The following is a 21,756-nucleotide window of genomic DNA, read 5'->3' on the forward strand; positions in this document are numbered from 1 at the left end:
GAAGCAAGTAGTACTTCTATATTGTATGTATATTCAACAGAAATTAATTTCTTTGAGATTTTTCTGTATTTTTGTATTACCTTTGATATCCATCTCTGCGCCTGATTATATGGAAGAGGGGAGAAGGTGGGAGCTGGAGGAAAGAGCTTTTTATCTTAAATCTTAGAATTATCTTTATTGGTACAATCATAGTACCTCAATTCAAATACTTTTGATATTTAGATTAAAGAATAACTTCTGGGTGATCTAAATTGTGATGTTTAGTGATATTTTTATATTCTTTAACCTGAAACCTAGTGACAACCAGAATTGGACCCACTTTTCTGGAAAATTTATTCTAGATAATCTACTGGGAGTAAAATAGACATTAAAGGGCAAATCTGGGAGAGAATTAGAGATTTTCTGATTTTTCTTCTTTGTGAGTTAACTGAATTCTTTTTATCTCAGTCTTCATAGTAAGGGAGAACTACTTTTTACTGTTGTCCTATTAAAAAATTGAATAGTAATATGCTATCATATTCAATCTCACCAAAATCTTTTTAGCCAAGTGATAATTGTCTACTTATAATTAAATTTAGGGTGAGTATAAAGTTGGTAGTTAGCTTTGAATGCTAAACTGTGCAATCTGACCTGGTGTTGTTGATACAAGCATTGGAATGTTGATCTTGAGTTCTAAAGTTTAATACACTCTTTTTTTTTTTTTTGCAAGGCAAATGGGCTTAAGTGCCTAGCCCAAGGCCACACAGCTAGGTAATTATTAAGTGTCTGAGGCTGGATTTGAACTCAGGTACTCCTGACTCCAGGGCCGGTGCCTTATCCACTGTGCCACCTAGCTGCCCCTTTAATACACTCCTGAGAACACTTGCATGGGGGAAAAAAGTTATATAACATGCCAATAACATTGAGGTGTCAATTTTTTTTTTTTACTGAAAGTGAATTCTGAATTTTAGTGACCTGTGTATTTCTAAACAGCTATTTGTAACTATAAAGGGAAGCCCTTGGAATAATTAATAAATGGGCAGAATTTTTTTGGCCCTAATTTCAAGTCTCTTTCCAGGTTTCTTTTCTTAGAGAAGGTTGGCACTAGGAAAGAACAGTGATTATTCATACTTTTTTTTTTTTAAGGTTTTTGCTAGGTAATAGGGTTAAGTGGCTTGCCCAAAGCCACACAGCTAGGTAATTATTAAGTGTCTGAGGCTGGATTTGAACTCAGGTACTCCTGACTGTAGGGCCGGTGCTCTATCCACTGTTCCACCTAACCTCCCCCATACATTTTTGTTATATGTTTTGTGACTAATGTAGGTAAATGAGAAGCCTTTTGGTTCCATAAACATAGGACTATGTGAAGAACATTTAAAAAAAAACCACCCCAAAACATGGTATCATTGTAGATTTGACAAATAAACTTAACAAATTAAGTACAATCCAAAATTTATCATTTCGTAAGAAAGTAGCTATTAAGCAGCTGTGTGACAGTAGGTCACCTGATCATTCTACGCCTCAAATTTTTCATCTATAAAATTGGGAAGGGTGACTTAGGTGATTTCGCAGACTTTCTACAATCAGAATTCCATAATTGAACAAAAAATATCTCCTTTCTCCTGTAGATAACTAAAATAAGAGAAACTAAGTTGTTGTAACTTATCTAGATTAGAAGTTTTTTCCTAGACATTAAAAGCTTCATTGCTTCAATCTCCTATTTCACACAACTGACTTTGTTAGCTACCATCTGTTTTAAAGCAGTTGGCACTGAGTAGGAAAACTTGGAGAATTCAGATTTTTAATTTGGTTGTATAGAGTGGGTGGAGTCAAAATTGAATCAAAGGCATTTTTAGTTTCCCTTTCTTTAAGATAGCAGATTTGAATACAGAATTTCTGTCCTAAGGATGTTTGGAACTAGCTTAAGCCAGGGCAGTGATTCAATTACAGTCTTGGAATGTAATGGAACACTCATATACCACAAAATTTAATAAAAATAAATTTATTTGGAAGGTGATTAAAAGGGGCAATTGAACAGACTCTGTTCACTTCTGCCTCTCATTTGTCAGTCTGGCATTTCTGGATCAGAGAACTGTCCCAAAGAGTCTTAGAAATTTTGTTAAAATTTCAGCACCTTGGCTCTCCATAGTCTGGAATTTTTATGCTTAAGGTATTAAGGATACAACATCAATGGCTCCACCTCTATTCCTTAAGACCAACCAAATCCAACAAAAAAAACTCTTGAAAGGGATACCATCCCAGCTACCTTCCAGTGACAATACATCTGACAGGTACTGAGACCTACCTTCCCATTCCCATCCCTATCCTCATTATCAGATTTGTCTGTAGCAAAGAGGTCATACGTTCCATATGCAACTTATTTTGAGACCCAAGTTGATAATGGGACTCTTTACTTCCTTAGCTACCTTTTTGAGTGCTCTATGTTCCACCAACCAAAACCTTGCTTTCTATAGGACAGTAAGGGGGATATGACAAATCTTTGTTCCTTTAGATGCTTCAATTTAGGGACTGCCACTTTTTTTCTTTGGAGGATAGATAAATGACTCCACCCTCTCACCTTTATCCAGGTACTTGATTGCCACCAAGTCCCCTTTGTTCCAGTTGAATATCTATTTCCCTGTAATTATTTAACCACAGCAAAATCTAGAACCTTTTCAGAAAATAGGGTACCTTCATCAGAGGTAATAAATACAAGGAACTCTTAAAGTAGAAGGGTTCATTCTGTGAGAGCATTGGTAGTGGCAGATACAGTCTACCAAATCTATTTCTTTTAGAAAATTTGCCCCTACCATTATTGGTCTCTAGTTAAGATAATAAAGGCCAAAGGAATTATTTTTTTTGGGACCAGATTCTCAAAACACTTTTTAGCCTTCTAAAAAGGTACAATACAGGGTTTCTAACTAATTTATCTTGCTTTGCAAAAGGAAATCTGTGATCCTACAAATTGAGAGAACTTTGCAGCCTGGAGAAGCTATGAGGTTGGACTGAGTTGACCAACTTTTGTTGTAAAAACTTATTAGGTTGTTTGTTTCAGCTTCAGTGGTGAGATAGCCCCCTCTCTTATTACCCCTTCAAGATTTCTGATTCTCACTTTCATTTCCACTTCCATTATATTCTCCTAATGCTCTAATCTCAGAATGAGCCTACAGAATCTTCCAGTAGGAAGATACCAGTCAGTCAGGGCTTGTTATTGAGCATTGTGCCAGGCATTGTGCTAAAAAGGTGGGGCTATACTTAAAGGTCAAATAAACCTGCTCCTCTCTGAGGGAGTTTTTTGTCTTTACTTTACCTGTCAGACTTGAGATCCATGGGACTAATCCTCTATACTTTTATCATTGAGAAGACTCACTCCTGGTATACTAATTTGCATTGTAAAGAGAGTTTCTATACCAGTTAAATTATAGATTTAGTTAAAAAATTTATGAAACATAGTAGACATAGTCTGGTTCCATTTAACTTTATTAAGCTGATCTTAAGTCTGTATGAAGTGATAGTGTTGAGATCAGTAGTAAGCTGAGTTGGTTGACACCATGCTTCTAAATAAGTAAGTAGCTGTTGAGTCCCGTTCCACCTGTCCTGAACTTGTGGACCATATTGTCTATGGGCTCTTCTTGGTAAAGATACTGGAGTGGTTTGCCATTTCCTTCCCCAGGGGATTAAAGCAAACAGTTGTTAAATGATTTGCCCAAGATCACATGGCTAGTAAGTTTCTGAAGCTAGATATGGATTGAAGTCTGTGCCCAGTATTCTATCCACTTCATTATCTAAAGCCATTATCTGTAATTATGTAAAATGTATGCAAATGCCAATGACAAGTATAGATTGTTTTTTTAGATCAGTGTACATTTTGAAAAAGGAAGAAAAAGAATGGATAGGTGTTTCATCATTTATCACTCTGAGGTGATTGGGTTTGTTTTTTTTGTTTTTGTCTTTCATTCTCAAAGAAGACCTCTAAACCAGGGAGATGATGCCATGATAAGCATATGAATTGGATTTGAATGAGAGGGTGCTGTGCTAAGTCACCAATCTCACTTTCTCCTCCACAGTCCTCTGGGTCCATTGACCAGATATAAATCAGTAAGACTGAAGATAACCCTGGATGTGAGGCAGTCGGGGTTAACTTAAGACTTGCCCAAGGTCACACAGCTAGTAAGAGTGAAGCTTCTGAGTCCAGATTCAAGCTCCTGTCCTTATGACTCCAAGGCCAGTGCTCTATGTGCTGCATCACCTAATTATCCTTGAGGTGATTATAAGACAATTCAAGATTAACCAAGTTAGTTATCACTCTTTCAAATTTCTTTATCTTGGTAGATCATTTACTCAGCAATCCTTCAATCAGTTTCTTATTGACCAGTTGACTTACTGCTAACATTCTCATTAAGACACAATTTCCCAACAGTTTTTACAATATAAAGAATTCACTCAAATTTATAATAATGTTATTCCCCAACTGATAAATGATTAAAAGATAACAGATAATTTTCTGATGAAGAAACTAAAGACATCTATCATCATATGAAAAAAATGCTCTAAATCATTATTATTTTTTTAAGAAATGTTTTATTTTGAATTTTACAATTTCTTCCCCAATCTTGTTTCCCTCCCCCCACTCCCATAGAAGGCAGTTTGCTAGTCTTTACATCATTCCCATAGTATGCATTGGTCTAAGTTGAATGTGATGAGAGAGAAATCATATCCTTAAGGAAGAAACATATAGTATGAAATATAACAGAATTGCTTAATAAGACATTTTTTTTTTTAAGTTAAAGATAATAATCCTTGGTCTTTGTTCAAACTCCACAATTCTTTCTCAGGATACAGATGGCATTGTCTAGCACAGATACCCCAAAATTGTCCCTGATTGTTGCACTTATGAAATGAGCAAGTCCATTAAGGTTGATCATCAACCTCATGTTGCTGTTAGGATGTACAGTGTTCTTCTGGTTCTGCTTATCTTGCTCAGCATCAGTTCATGTAAATCCCTCCAGTCTTCTCTGAATTCCCATCCTTTGTGGTTTCTAATATAACAATAGCATTCCATGAGGTACATATACCACAATTTATTCAGCCATTCCTCAAATGATGGATATTCACTCAATTTCCAATTCTTTGCTACCACAAATAGAGCTGCTATGAATATTTTGTCTTTAACCCTCTTCATCATCTCTTCAGGGTATAGACCTGGCAGTGGTATCACTGGATCAAAAGGTATACAATATATTTATTGGCATAATTCCAGATTGTTCTCCAGAAAGATTGGATGAGTTCACAGCTCCACCAGTAATGTAATGGTGTTCTAGATTTCCCACATCCTTTCCAACATTGATCATTGTCCTTTCTGGTCAAATTGAGCAGTCTGAGAGGTGTGAGGTGGTACCTCAGAGATGTTTTAATTTGCATTTCTCTAATAATTAGTGATCTAATAATTTTTGATTAGAGAAATAGAAATTAAAAGAACTCTGAGGTATTACCTCATACCTATCAGTTTAGACAATATGACAAAAATGTAAAATGATCAATCTTAGAGAGGATAAGGGGAAACTGGGACACTCTTGCATTATTGGTGAATTTATGCACTGATATAGGCATTCTGGAGAGCAATTGCAATCTTTTTTTTTTTTAGGTGTTTTTTTTTTTTGCAAGGCAAACGGGGTTAAGTGGCTTGCCCAAGGCCACACAGCTAGGTAATTATTAAGTATCTGAGACCATATTTGAACCCAGGTACTCCTGACTCCAAGGCTGGTGCTTTATCCACTACGCCACCTAGCTGCCCCTCATTGCAATCATTTTTGTAGTGGCCAAGAATTGGAATTGTGGTATATGAATGTGTTGGAGTACTAATGTTCTTTAAGATTGAGTGAATATCCATCAATTGGGGGAATGACTGAACAAACTGTGTTATATGTACCTTATGGGAACACTTTTGTTCTATTAGAAACCATAGGGGCAGCTAGGTGGTTCAGTGAATAGAGTACCGACACTGGAGTCAGGAGTACCTGGGTTCACATCTGACCTCAGACACTTAATAATTACCTAGCTGTGTGGCCTTGGGCAAGCCACTTAACCCCATTGCCTTGCAAAAACTAAAAAAACAAACAAACAAACAAACCCTGAAGGATGGGAATTCAGAGCAGACTGGAGGAATTTGCATGAACTGATGCTGAGCGAGATGAGCAGAACCAGAAGAATTATTGTATACCATAAGAGTAACATGGGGTTAATGATCAACCTTAATAATAGACTTGCTCATTTCATAAGAGCAACAATCAGGGACAATTTTGAGGTATCTGGGATGGAGAATACCATCTGTATCCAGAGAAACAATTGTGGAGTTTGAACAAAGACCAAAGACTATTACCTTTAATTAAAAAAAAATATTTTATTATGTAATTTTGCTATCTCTTATATTGTTTTTTTTTTCTTAAGGATAGGATTTCTCTCTCAACACATTCAATTTAGATCAATGTATAACATGGAAACAATGTAAAGACTAAGAGACTGCCATCTGTTGGAGGGGGTGAGGTGAGGGAAGTGAGATTAGGGGAAAAACTGTAAAATTCAAAAATAAATAAATTTTTTTAAAAAAGAAAAGAGCAAAGAAGAGAAGACTGAAAATATTCTATGATGTTAATACATTTACCTAATAGAAACTAGAATTGAATTTTATAGAATGGAATTATTTGCATAAAACATAATAAAAATTCTTTCTTTGAAGGATCATTCTGATCTTCCAGTGAGGGATACAATAAAAAATACCATCAAGTATACAATTTTCACATTAGGAGAGCCTCATGGGCCACAGAAGAGGGTAAGAATGTAAGATTACCACCATAAATCTCAGTGCATCTTCTAATTTGAGTTACTGGCAGTTAACGGCCCACAGGAAAATTGTGATTTTGTATGATACCATTTGTAATTGTAAATCCAGATTTGATTTGATTTTTGTCCTAAAACTAAATTATAATACAGTCTCACTTAAAGTGAAATATGTTCTGTTAGGATAATAGTGACATTTTATTCTCTATAAGTAGATCAGACAATAATGTAAAACATACTTGATATTAGGCATGAAGGTAATATGCTTAGAAACTGCATGAATAAGAAAAATTTAATTCCTTCAAAATTTCTTTTCAACTAAGTTTTAAAATTTAATTACTATAGAACTGATAGATTCTACAAGTTGATATATTTTTATTATTGTTAGGCTTTTAAATTTTCTTATTATGTGATTTTTGGGGAACTTGTTCGTCAAAAAAATGTTGTGAATTTGAAAAATGATACATACTACAGAGTGAAATAATAAAATTCTTAGAAAGTTAAACAAAAAAAATGAAGGACAAACATTAAACATCTGCTATTTTATATGCTTTGTTTTTTCCATGTCTTAGTCTTTCAATTCTTCACTTCAAAGAGTTCATCTAATCTTTATCAGCTACTACTTGTTATGTCAGATTCATAGAACCTGACTTATCTATGTAAATATAATACCATAATTTTAGCTACTTATAGTACTTTTTTTTTTTTTTTTTTAGTTTTTGCAAGGCAATGGGGTTAAGTGGCTTGCCCAAGGCCACACAGCTAGGTAATTATTAAGTGTCTGAGGTTGGATTTGAACTCAGGTACTCCTGACTACAAGGCCAGTGTTAGATCCACTGTGCCACCTAGCCGCCCCTGATATAGTACATTTCTAATTAGATTTCCCATCATCTCCTTAAACTTTAGCATATGTAAAATTGAACTTGAAACCTCTTTGTCTTCCTTATTGGTTTCCTTTCTCATCTTCATTTGTTTCAATGTTATTACCATTCTTCCAGTCTCAGACACCATTCCCTGCACACCCCCGCCCTAAATTCAACACATATTTATCAGGTGCCTATTCTGAGGGCTTTGCCACTCAAATGCTTTTCAGATTTGTATCCTTTTCATTTCCACTGCTATCATCCTTATTCAGGCTCCCATTATCATGTTTGAGTTACCACTACTAATTGTTTTCTTGGTTCAAGTTTCTTCTCCAATCCATCTATCATATTGTTGCCAGGTTATTCTTCTATCTTATCCTCTTAACTTTTTAAACTGCTCTCCCACTCTACCCTCCAGCATTTACCCCTGTCCTCCTGCCAAGTCTTTGTACTGCTCTCTATATATCATACTTCCTTTTTCTTCTATTTTTGTGCTTATGTAATCTGCCACCTTGAAAACTCTTCTTACCTGCTTGGTTTCTTAAGGTACTGTTTGATCCCCTTCTTGATCATACAAATCTTTTCTGATTGACCTGCTTGGATTAAATTCCCCATCTGAGCTTTCTTTTAGCATTTGGCTTATTACGGGTATCTTGTATAATGAATTATTTACAAATTATAAATATATGATGTTTATGTATAGATTATATTTTGCACTAGCTTGTGTTTTATATTAATTGTTTTGTCTGAGTACATCTTCTCTTTCTAACTATTTATTGTTTCTCTTTTATGTCCCCCAAAGTTCCTGGTATAATGCTGTGTGTACACAGTTGTCTAATCCATTCTTGTTGACTCCACCTGGCACATTCCATTTTAGGAAAGGGTACCTAATCATTTTAGACAAGAACGTTTTTTCTTATTGAAAATAAATGAAATAAAGTTAAACATTCTGCCAGGATATTTATTTTCTATTTATTCATTTATTCATTCATTTATTTTTCTATTCATTCATTCATTCATTTGCATACTCCTTCCCTCCCTCCCTCCCTCCCTCCCTCCCTCCTTCCTTCCTTCCTTCCTTCCTTCCTTCCTTTCATTTTTCAAGGCAGTGAGGTTAAGTGGCTTGCCCAGGGTCACATGGCTAGGTAATTATTAAGTGTCTGAGGTCGGATTTGAACCCAGGTACTTCCGACTCCAAGGTCAGTGCCCTTTCCACTGTGCCACCTATCCGCCCCCTATTTATTTTCTTTATAGGTCTTTCTCTGTAGAGTGCAAATGCTTATTAGAAAATTTCTGTGGTTTATTTTTTTTTAACTTTGTTTTTAGAGAAACATTCTGTAGTAACAAAGGACTGACCCAAAGTATAATGCATTTACCAAGAAGCATCAGCAGAGGGAGCCAAATTTGCAGGAAGATAAATTGAGAGTGTAAAAGCATGAGAAGAAAAAACTTATAAAAAATAAATTTTGTTACTTTCATGTGTCATTACATACTGAAAAAAGGTGACTTTCTCGTGTTTATATATTTTTTGGTCTTCGAGTTATAGCATAGGGAGATCTCCATCAGAATTTTTAAGAATGGTTTGATAAAACAGATGATTTTTTTCAGAGGCATTAAGTATATGACAAAGTCAATAAGTTATTTTATCCTAAATTACATTAAGTAATAATTTTTTAAAAGGTTTTTTCCTCAAATTTTGGATGAAGAAATTAGATCATTCAATCCTTGCTGGAAATCAAGTAGAATATTGGGTCTTAGACATGATGAGGAGTTGGTAAACCTGATTTCTGACTTCAAAATTGACTTTTTTCCCCAGGTAAATTTTATATAATTTGGTGATAGTGATCTGTCTCTACCTTTCTCCATTTTAGTTAGCAGACTTGAGGAGCGAGAATCTGAGTTGAAGAAAGAATACAATGCATTACATCAAAGACACACAGAGGTAAGTCTCTAGATTCCTTTGATGTTATTATTTAAACAAAGAAATTTACCCTAGTTCATATTAAAGCCCCTCTGGGAAACAGTTGAATCTTAATGTTTTTTATCTATTAACATATGCCATTTCTTCAGATGTTTGGAATTAACTTAGCATGCACTGAGTTTTGTATGCCACTGGTTCATAGCACTTACTTTAAAAAGTACGACTTGCTTGGTTAGGCAGGGTAAGTAAAAATTTATATTGGGAAGCATATGTCAAAAATTGTATTTATGAAAGAGTAGGATGGACTGATAAAGTTTGATGTGAACTCATTTATGATATTAATTTTTATGTCTAATAAATTTGGTCTGCTAAGTGAAGAAGTCTCCAAAGCAGGTTGTTTAGAATTAGTATATAGAATTAGAAATAGTATGTTTTGTTTCTTAGCTTATAGAGTCCTTTATGTTGTCAGGATTATGAGACATTGTAGAATTTGGTGTTCATTGCTTTATGTGAGAAAGAGAAGCAGTAAGCTCAGCTACATTTTAAAGCAAGGGAATAAGTGTTTATTTCAGCCTCTTTAGGCATGTGGCACTCTGCTAAGTGCTTTTAGAAATATCTCATTTGATCCTCACAACAACCTTGTGACAAAAGTACTGTTATACATTTTACAGTTGAGGAAACTGTTGAAAGGGAGATTTGCACTCAGGTCTTTCTGACTCTGGGGCAATTAGAAAAATTGCCTAGAATCAGGGAGACTCTTCTGAGTTCACATCTGACCTCAGACACTTACTAACTCTGTGATCCTTGGCAAACCATTTCCACATGCTTTGCCTCTGTTTCTTCATCTATAAAATGAGCTGGATATGTAAATGACACAGGATCTCTTCCAAGAAAACCCAAAATGGGGTTATGAAAAGTCAAATATAAAAGAAATGATTGAACAGCAACTGAACTTTCTGACTCAAAGCCCAGGGCGGTATGTTATGATGCCCATATTTTTATAATGAACTTTTTGGTGAGTAATCAAGGCTCCTGAATTCATTGTTCTTGCCTCATACTGATTTTAGTGCCTGTCCCAGGGTAAAACATTTAGTAATGTGTATTGATGCTAGATTTGGGGGCCTGAGGACTGGTCCTTTAATCTCATTGTTTGAGGAAACTGTTAGGTGAGGACATGTAGGTTGGGACCTTTTCTGCAACTTGTGACCTTGGAGAACTACCCAGATCACAGTGAGCCTATGTGACTTGGCCAGGGTCGAACTGCCAGTCTGGGTGGTATGGGAGTTCCTTCTTCTTGGCTTTAGGCCAGCCTCACTACACTGCTCTGTTTTATTGAAAAATTCATTGGAGAAATATGTTAACATAGTGGGGCAAATTAAAATTGACTACCTAGTACTTGCATGTTTTGGGCAAGTCAGCTTAGCCTCTCAGAGTCTCAGTTTCCTCATCTGTACAACAAATAAGTTGGATTAAATGACTGATACTATGGCCTAATGTAACTTATTCATGTGTTGTCATTGCATTTCTGTAATATACTAAAAAGGGTGGATTGTTTCCTTTTAGTATTTATAAAATAGATGTATTGTTGAAATGTTTTCTGAAAAGTGTGATATAATATATTTAATCCCATTTGTCCATTGATTTGCACATTGAAATTGAAGTTATGACCCTACCTCTATCTCTACTCCTCTCTTCTTCCATTTACCTTCCCTCCATATCTCAAGTATCTTGCCATTCTTTAGCATTGTTTTACAGTAAGATGTTATATTATAGGGAAAAAAAAGCTATATAGAAATTTAATCCTACTCTAGTTCTAATTCTTTTGTTCTAGAGTAGCTAGTTAGCAGGAATAAAAGCTTCCTGATTTTAAAGAACAATGGCATTTAATTCCTAAACTCTAGAAAATTTTTGGTGAAGCCTTCATTAACTCTTCAAATCATTTTACATATACTAGCTTGTTGTTTAAGGGAATTCTGGTTATAGATATAATCATCTTTGATGAAGACATTGGAGAGGTTCCACTGTGCAGGCTACTATATGAAACACAATGGTCTAGAATAACCTGAATCAGGGTGCTGTGTACACAGTAGGTACTTGGTAAATAACTGGTGAATGAAAGGGGAAAAAGAAATCCTCAGAAATGGAAACCAGCAAGATAACAGACAAACTAGTTTTTGACCTAAGTGCTCTTAATTTTGGTTTTTTTTTTTGTTTTTTTTTTTAGGTTTTTGCTAGGCAATGGGGTTAAGTGGTTTGCCCAAGGCCACAAAGCTAGGTAATTATTAAGTGTCTGAGACCAGATTTGAACCCAGGTACTCCTGACTCCAGGGCCAGTGCTTTATCCACTGCGCCACCTAGCTGCCCCAGTGCTCTTAATTTTTAAGGATTAATTTATTATTATCTTCATTTTCCAGTATCATCTCAAACTGTTCTTTTATTTATATTTATATTTACTAGATAATTAAAAAAAAACCTTTAGTGGCAGGTGGACCTTACCAAAGAAAGTAAAGAAATTGGGGCAGAGGAGGGAGTTGGGAGTGATGAAGCATTAGTGAATGGGTAAAAGGGAAATGAGTTGATGGTGACCAAAAATAAAAAAAAAATGATGCCATATCCATGGTTCTCCTAGAAGAGGTTGGGGAGGAAGAATTAAAGTCACAGGAATGTTTTAGGCCTTGGATAGGGAAGAAGGAAGTCAAAATTGGAAAATCAAAGCTATTCTTTTAAATGAAGGCTATCTGTTCCCTTCTGAGATTTCCTCCATAGGACCAAAATGTCTCCTAATTTCATTTCATTTTCCTTGGGGAGGAAGGATATGGGGCAGTGGGGTTTGGTTCGGGTGGCTTGCATGTCACATGGCTGGGTGATTGTTGGGTTTACCAGGCTGGATATGGACTCAGGTGCTTGTGGCTCCAGGGCTGGTGCTTTGTCCATTGCGCCACCTGGCCACATCTATAATTATTACTATTAATTTTTTTAATTTTAATTTTTTTTCTCTCCCCTTTACTTTTTTCGCCCAAGCCAGTCTATCTGTATTCATGGGGGGAGGGGTATTTTGTTTACTTGTAAACAAGAATATTTTATTAATGTAAAAAACATTTGTATAAAATGAGAATAAAAAATAAATTAAAAAATAATGTGAGAAAACAGCTTGAAATCACTGGTAATGAGAAGAATGTAAATCAGGTAACTCAGAGTTTTCACTTCATATCATTCACAGATGAATAAAATGAGAATAAATCAGTTGGCAGAACTGAAGAAAGACAGGCACATTAACATTGTTTTTGATGTGATTGGAGAATAATATGGAATTACACTAAAAAAGTGACTATGTCCATTTCCTTTGAGACCTAGAGATTATATGAAGTTCAAAGACAAAAAGGGAGGGTTTCATAAAACAGCATCTTTTGTTTCATAGCAAAGAATTGGGAAAGAGTAGATACCCATGAATTAGGGAATGGCTACACAAATTATAGTACAATTGTGTTATGAAATACACAAGAAACTATAAGAAATAGTGACTATGAGAACTATGGAGAAACTTAGAGAAACATGACCCAAAGCAAAGAGAAATAGAACCAGGAAACAACTGTAATATTTTTAACCAATGTAAATTATAATGAACAAATTTGGCCCCACAAAAGAAATATTAGTGTCTGTGGATATAGAGCTTCAATATGTGACACATTGCATTGGAATGACATACAGTTTTGATTTGTTGAGTTTTGTCAAACTTTTTCTCTGCTTTTCTTTCTATATTGCATGGTTCTGGGAAAGATAGATTGGAGCCAGGTTACAAAGGACTTTAAATGCCAAATAGCAGTGTTTTTATTTGAAGGTTCTAGAGAGTAACCAATAGAACATGCAGTAAACATTTATTAATCACCTCCTTTTGGCCAGGCACTGTATTGAGTGCTTGGATATTAAGGTGTTGTCTAAAAATCATTTAGGATGCTGTGCAGAGTAATAGGTAGGAGAGGGAAAAGAGTGGAGTCAGGGAGACTAATTAGGAGGCTGAGCTTGACCATATGAATTAAGTGAAGGATTGGAAGAGGAGGTATATTGGAGAAAGAAATAATACAATTCAGCAACAGGTTAGGTATGTAGGGAGAGTGAGGTGTTGAAGGTGACATTGAAATTTTAAGCCTAAATAACTAGAAGGTGCCTTTGATAACAATAAGGCACTTCAGAAGAAAAGTAGGTAGTCTCGGATAGATAATAGGTCTGTTTTGAAAATACTGAGTTTGAAATATTTTATTAGACATTGTGTTTAAAATAATCAATATTTGGTTAGTCACATGACCAACAAGATAGACTTTTTTTGTAGTCCTTACTAAATCCCAGAAACTCTCCCTAAAGACTTATGAATCAGGGGAAAATCAATTACAGCTATCTCTAAAAGCCAAGATAGCAAAGAAGCCTAACCAAGGTAGCAACAGTCTTATAAATTAATATTGGAGAACATTAATTTCTAGTACTTCCCATTTCCTGTTAGTCTCAATTTGCTCTATCTATTGGCCTACTGTCTAGGATCCAACATTTTCTTTGCTATTGTTATAGAGACTCTGCCTTTTCATCTTGTCCTCACCTCTACCATTTGTGACACTGCATCACTTCTACTCTTGCCACCTAACTTATGGAAGAGGAAGAGGTTTAGGAAGGGGGGGGGCTTAATTTTTCCAATGGTGGTAGCTTTTAGCCAGAGAATTAAGGAACAGAGGAAAGTGGACCACAGTGTTAGTATGTATCATATTTTCCTGAAAAAACGACCTAATCAGAAAATAAACCCTAGCATGATTTTTTTTTAAGGATGCTTATAATATAAGCCCTACCTTAAAAATAAGCCCCAGTTAAAATCATCAGCCAGATGGACTTGTTTAGTACATCCATTGTAACACACAGTGGACATATTGAACTATAAAATAGCAATATATAATTAAATATAAATAAATAATATTGCCATTAATACTTAATAAATGATAATATAAATTATAAGTATTTGTAAATACCCAAGTGGGAAGAGAGGTAACTGCCTATGTAAACAGATGAATTTATTGCTGAATGGCCAGCTGGAGCACAGACATAAAATCCCACCTGTAATCTTCACTCAAGGCAAGAAAGATAAGATTCAGGCATTTATGTTCTTGAAACAAAAAAGCCTGGCACACAGAAGCAGTTATAAAGAAATAGGTTGATTTAATGCAGCCACTTCTTTTGCACAGTGACCAAAGAGGTCTAGGATTCAGCCAATACTCAGAGCACTAAAGACATGAAGAGGTTCCTTGTAGAGAAAAGAATAAATCAAATAATAATTCCCACAGGAAGAATCCCCTGAAAATAAGCCCTAATGCTTCTTTTGGAGCAAAAATTAATGTAAAACCTGGTCTTATTTTTGGGGAAATATGTGAAAAAGGAGAATCTTCAAGGCAAAGTCTACCAGTCAATGCCAGGAATCACCTAGAGGAGAGAATTGATATCTTAATAGATTTTGTGAGGAATACAGAGAAAAGAGAGTGAACAAATAATTATAGAGGTCATGAATGAAAGGATGACAGTCTGGAGTAGACAGAGGTTGTATAATGAAGAGAGTGAGAGAACTTCTTTTGGAAAGGGGCACAAATGAAATTTGAAAAACTGACTAGTCCATGGGATGGTTAGGAAGAGGTGGTGGTGGGGGAATCTACTTGATTTAGAAGGAAAAAAGATGAAGAATTATATAATCACATAAAACCTAGAGAGAAGAAAGGAACTAATAATCAAAACCTCAAAAGGAAAGGAATAACAAATGAGGAAAGGGTTTGAGGTTAGAAGAGAGCCATTGGAAGAAGATCACTTTAAATAAATATTAAAGTAAAGTAACTGAAGCAACATAGTACTATACATGTAGCAGAACAGAGAGAAAAAAATCATAATGCGGGGAAAAAAAACAAATTCAATATTGGAAGAAGGTGGAAGAAAATATAAACCAAACTAACTTTAAATTGAATAAAAACAGACAGATTACTTACAAGGAACATACTTAAAAACAAAGATAAAAGCAAAATAAAACTGAGGAATGGAAATTTTTTTTTTGTATATCAAGAGAATTCAAAAAAGCAGAAGTTGCATTCTTACTGACAAAGTAAAACAAATCTTTGTTTTTATTTTATTTTATTTTATTTTTAGGTTTTTTGCAAGGCAAGTGGGGTTAAGTGGCTTGCCCAAGGCCACACAGCTAGGTATTTATTAAGTGTCTGAGACTGGATTTGAACCCAGGTGCTCCTGACTTCAGGGCCGGTGCTTTATCCACTGCGCCACCTAGTCACCCCCAAATCTTTGGATAATAACAAGGGATAAACAGGGAACCCATATGATGCTGAAAGGAACTACAAATAGCAAAGTAATAATAAACACATTTTCCTAATGCCTTAATGTCCAAATTTGTAAAGGAAATCTCTGAACTACAAGAAGACATAGATAGCAATACAACAGTGACAGGAAACTTCAATATCTAACAGAAAGATTAAAAAGAAAAATATGGAACTGAGCAAATTGCTGGAAAGACTAGAGACTTACGGCATCTTTTAAATGGGACCACAAAAGAATATATATTATATATTATACACACACACACATATTTCTCAGGACTGCATATTACTTCAACAAAAACAGTAGTAACAGTATTCTAGGGCACAGAGATATTGCAAATAAATATAAAAAGGAACAAAAAGTTAATATATCCTTTGTGGATCAAAGTACAATAAAAATAGAAATCAATGCAGGGGTCACAAATAAAAGATACGTTCTTAACCCAAATATTACAGTGTATACCAAGATAAGGTCAAAATGGGTACCTGATAACCAAAAGCAGATTAGGAGAGCATAAAATGGTTTATCTGTCAGTTCTATGGATAAGGGTAACTAAAGGAATTTAGAAAGATAAAGAGGAGTTAAACTGTCCCTGTTGGCTGATCATATGGTGTTTTATTCAGGAAAATCCTAGGGAAATATTAAAGATACTAATTGAAATAGCTTCAACAAAGTTATAAACTACAAAATAAATCCTCAAAAATCAACAGCAATTCTAAATGAAAATAGCAGAACACAAGAAGCAATAATTGAAAAGGAGTGTCATTCCAAATAGTTGAAAAATGCATAAAATATCTGGGGATTGACCCACCAGAATATTACTGTGCTATACAAAATTGTATGTGCAATGAATATAGAGAAATATGCTAAGATATATATGAACTGATGCAGAATGAAATAAGGAGACAAGAAAATATACTCAATAACTACAACAGAATAACTATATGAAAATTTAAAAGTAAATATAACAAAATTATGAATATTAAGAGGATACAAATGAAAAGTTATTCGAAGACATCTCCAGCTGACTCCTCCATGGAGGTCCACAGGTATTATACTTAGCACATGTTCCCATACTTTTTCAATGTATTGATCAGTTGTGCTGATTTTTCCCCCCCTTTCTCCAAAAAAATACTACTTGTCATATGGATAGGCTTTCTAGGAAGAGGAAGGAGAAGGATACTTGGAATGACTATGGTTCTATAAGAAACAGAAAATATCAATTAAAAATTAGTTTAAAGAAAATAACAAATCGGTAGGGAAAATATAAAAACAGAAGAGATAATGGCTACATAGCTATCTAAATTAGGGCATATATCTCTAAATTATTATTTCAAGACAAAGGAAATTGAACCAATACCTGAAAAACAGAGGGCCCTGTGATCCAAGAAAATTTGAAATCTCAGCAGAATGTTTCTCTGAAAAAAGAAGCTGAAAGGAACAAATGGTAGAATTTATGGCCTTGACATCAGAAATAATTAGCCAAAGAGAAAAACTCAAATCCATTTTGAATCCAATGGAATTTAAAGATGTAAAAGAAAAAAATTACCAAATGCTAATGAAAATATTCTAGGTGAAGGAAAATTTGGAAGAAATGGAAAGTCCAAAAAAACAATTATACTGTAGAGCAGAAGACAGATTGCATAGAGTGAAGATTGAATCATGAGATAAAATTATAAGAGAGAGCTAATTGAAAGAGAAGTGAACAGTGACCAGGACAGAGTTCTAGTTATGGAACATTATTTGGAAAATGATTAAGTAAAGGAGAGGTACAGTCAGACAGATAATTAGGATAACCAAGAGGAATAGTAGTGTTATGAAAATCAAGAAGGAAAAGATTATCCAGGACAGGAGGATGATCAACAAGGTCATATGCTGTGGAATGGTCAAGAATGATGAGATTTGAGAAAATGCCATCAGATTTGTCAATTAGGAGATGATTGGTAATTTTGTAGAGATATTGTACACCCTAACAGCAACATGGGGGGTGATGATCAACCTTAATAGACTTGTTCATTCCATCAATGCAACAATCAGGCACAATTTTGGGTTATCTGTGATGGAGAATACCATCTGTATTCCAGAGAAAGAATTCTGGAGTCCGAACAAAGATCAAAGACTGTTACCTTTAATTTAAAAAAAAAAGGATGTTATCTTATTATATAATTTTGCTATCTTTTTACTTTATTTTTCTTAAGGATATTTCTCTCAACACATTCAATTTAGATCAGTGTGTGCAATGGAAACAATGTAAAGACTAATATACTGCCTTCTTGGGGAGCAAGATTAAGGGGAAAATTGTAAAATTCAAAATAAATTAAAAAAAAAGATGGACTTTTATGTCAGGGAACAAGGAAATAAGTAATAAAATGCTATATTGTCGTCCCCCCCCCCCCCAAACATTTTAGACTACCTCTGTAGTAACCTTATCCATAGTTGTGATACTTTCTTCCTTGGATACAAAGGTATTCAGTTGATTTAGTCCTGATACAATGGCACGCTATAGTAGTCTTTTAGAAAAATTTTCCCTCTTTACTCATGTATGAATCTAAGTGAGCAAAGATCAGAAACTATAAGCAGTGCATCAATCTTTATGAGTATTTTAAAGTTTATGTTATAAGCTAATTTACATTATTTCTCATGGCAAGAATTTGAACATATTCTAGTGGTTTTTTCCTTCCTTTTATGTAGTCTCAAAGAAACTCTACTTTGTCTTCTTAAAGTGCTGGAATAACACCTATTCACCTTCCTGTTTTAGAATACCTATTAATTTCTCAATGATTTCTCTTCTTTGATTCACTTCTTCTTTTTCTTCCCCCTTACCCCCATGACTTAGTAAAGATAATCAGCAATGGTTCCATGATTTTACTTGCTAATATTTGCAGGTATAATTTTTTTGGATTTGACGACCTGAACTTAATTAAAGAACCTAAAGTTTTATTTTTGTTTTAAAAATTATTTTCATAACTATTTTAGCTTCTTCTGTTTGGCAATTAGAGTTCTTCACAAGCTCACCCCTCCGCCCCCGGCTATTCTATAGTTCACATATTGATCTACTTTTTGTCCCCTTACATGTGCCCCATCTCCTTTGCACTACTTTTCCCCTACTACTAGTGACCTACCTTTACAACTTAACTGGTATTTATTTGGTATGTATTCTTTATGTATTTGTATTTGTACATATTGTCTCTCCAAAGAATGTTACCCCTTTCGGGGCAGGCACTTTTTCAATTTTGTCTTTGTATCTGCAGGATTTAATGTGGTACTTGGCCCATACTAGGCATTTAATAAGTGTTGTTCCTTTTGATTATTTCATTGTTTTTTGCTAGTGTTCATTCTGCTCTTTACATTTGGAAAATTCTTCATGAAAATATCCTGTAAAGAGTTGGAAATATGAAGCTGGAGCTTTGATGAGAGCACAGAGATGAGTATGATTTTAGATTCATAAACAAGAAGTCTTACTTCAGAAAGTCTTGTTCTGTTGCCTCCATCTGCTCCATGGAGATGATCCTGGGTTCCTGGAGACAATGTAAGTGGAATGCATGTCCTGGCAAGTTCTTCAATCCTAGAAGACTTTGTGTTTGGCCTTAGAAGCAGACTGCATATGCTTTTCAAGGATCATCCTAACTAAGTGTAAAGAATCTCATTATCATGTAGACTGGCTGTTTTTTATTTTTTATTTTTTATTTTTATTTTTAACGATTTTATTTGAGTTTTGCAATTTTTCTCCCAATTTTACTTTCTTCCCCACCCCCACCCCCCACAGAAAGCAGTCTTGTTAGTTTTTTATTTTGTTTCCATGTTGTACATTGATCCAAATTGAGTGTGATGAGAGAGAATCACATCCTTAAGAAATAAACAAAAAGCATTAGAGATAACAAGATCAGACAATAAGATATCTGTTTTTTTTTCTAAATTAAAGGGAATAGTCCTTGAACTTTGTTCAAACTCCACAGCTCCTTATCTGGATACAGATGGCACTCTCCTTTGCAGACAGCCCAAAATTGTTCCCGATTGTTGCACTGATGGAATGAGCAAGTCCTTCAAGGTTGAACATCACCCCTATTTTGCTGTTAGGGTATACAGTGTTTTTCTGGTTCTGCTCATCTCAGCATCAGTTCGTGCAGATCCCTCCAGGCTTCCCTGAAATCCCATCCCTCCTGGTTTCTAATAGAACAATAATGTTCCATGCCATACATATACCACAGTTTGCTAAGCCATTCCCCAATTGAAGGACATTTACTTGATTTCCAATTCTTTGCCACCACAAACAGGGCTGCTATGAATATTTTTGTACAAGTGATGTTTTTACCCTTTTTCATCATCTCTTCAGGGTATAGACCCAGTAGTGGTATTGCTGGATCAAAGGGTATGCTCATTTTTGTTGCCCTTTGGGCGTAGTTCCAAATTTCTCTCCAGAAAGGTTGTATGAGTTCACAGCTCCACCAACAGTGTAATAGTGTCTCTGATTTCCCACAACCCTTCCAACAATGATCATTATCCTTTCTGGTCATATTGGTCAGTCTGAGAGGTGTGAGTTGGTACCTCAGAGAAGCTTTGATTTGCATTTCTCTAATAATTAATGATTCAGAGCAATTTTACATATGACTATGGATTGCTTTGATTTCCTCATCTGTAAATTGCCTTTGCATATCCTTTGTCAATTGGGGAATGGCTTTTTTTTTTTTTAAATATGGCTCAGTTCTCTGTATATTTTAGAAATGAGTCCTTTTTCAGAATCATTAGTTGTAAATGTTGTTTCCCAATTTACTGCATTTATTTTGATCTTGGTTACAGTGGTTTTATCTGTGCAAAAGCTTTTTAATTTAATGTAATCCAAATCATCTAGTTTGTTTTTAGTGATGTTCTCCATCTCTTCCTTAGACATAAACTGCTCCCCTTTCCATAGATCTGACAGGTAAACTAGTCCTTGATCTTCTAATTTGCTTATAGCATTTTTTTTATGTCTAAATCCTGTAACCATTTGGATCTTATCTTGGTAAAGGGTGTGAGGTGTTGGTCTAATCTAGGTTTCTTCCATACTAACTTCCAATTTTCCCAGCAGTCTTTATCAAAGGGAGTTTTTAATCCCATTAGCTGGACTCTTTGGATTTATCAATTTATAATCGTCTCCTGCTTTTGCACCTAGTCCATTCCACTGATCCACCACTCTATTTGTTAGCCAATACCAAAAAATTTTGATGATTGATGCTTTATAATATAGTTTTAGATCAGGTAGGGCTAAGCCCCTTTCTTTTGCATTTTTTTTCACTAAGTTCCTGGAAATTCTTGACTTTTTATTTCTCCATATGAATTTACCTACAATTTTTTCTAGCTCATTAAAGTAAATTTTTGGAATTTTGATTGGTAGGGCACTAAACAGGTAGTTTAGTTTTGGTAGAATTGTCCTTTTTATTATATTAGCTCAACCTATCCATGAGCAATTGATATTTGCCCAGTTATTTAAATCTGATTTACTTTATGTGAGAAGTTTTTTATAATTGTTTTCAAAAAGTTTCTGAGTCTGTCTTGGCAAATAGACTCCCAGGTATTTTATATTGTCTGAAGTTACTTTGAATGGGATTTCTCTTTCTAGCTTTTCCTGCTGTATCTTGTTAGACATATATAGAAAAGTTGAGGATTTATGAGGGTTTATTTTATAACCTGCAACTTTGCTAAAATTGCTAATTGTTTCCAGTAGTTTTTTGGATGATTTCTTGGGATTCTCTAGGTATACCATGATGCCATCTGCAAAGAGTGAGAGTTTTTAGTCTGGCTATTTTGGTAACAAATTTCTTGGCTCTGACA

The 21,756-nt window shown here is 34.8% G+C and overlaps 1 protein-coding gene across 4 annotated transcripts in view; it reads left to right on the top strand.

The window, feature by feature from the left end:
* SPAG9 (sperm associated antigen 9) overlaps positions 1 to 21,756 on the top strand; it is a 168,649-nt gene that overhangs the window by 54,164 nt on the left and 92,729 nt on the right. For all 4 annotated transcript variants that reach the window (XM_074223706.1, XM_074223707.1, XM_074223710.1 and 1 more), the window contains one exon: positions 9,551 to 9,621. In XM_074223706.1, coding sequence (XP_074079807.1) covers positions 9,551 to 9,621 — 71 coding nt within the window. The remainder of the gene's footprint in view (positions 1 to 9,550; positions 9,622 to 21,756) is intronic.

This window comes from Macrotis lagotis, chromosome 2, assembly GCF_037893015.1.
Source record: "Macrotis lagotis isolate mMagLag1 chromosome 2, bilby.v1.9.chrom.fasta, whole genome shotgun sequence".
NCBI lineage: Eukaryota > Metazoa > Chordata > Mammalia > Peramelemorphia > Peramelidae > Macrotis > Macrotis lagotis.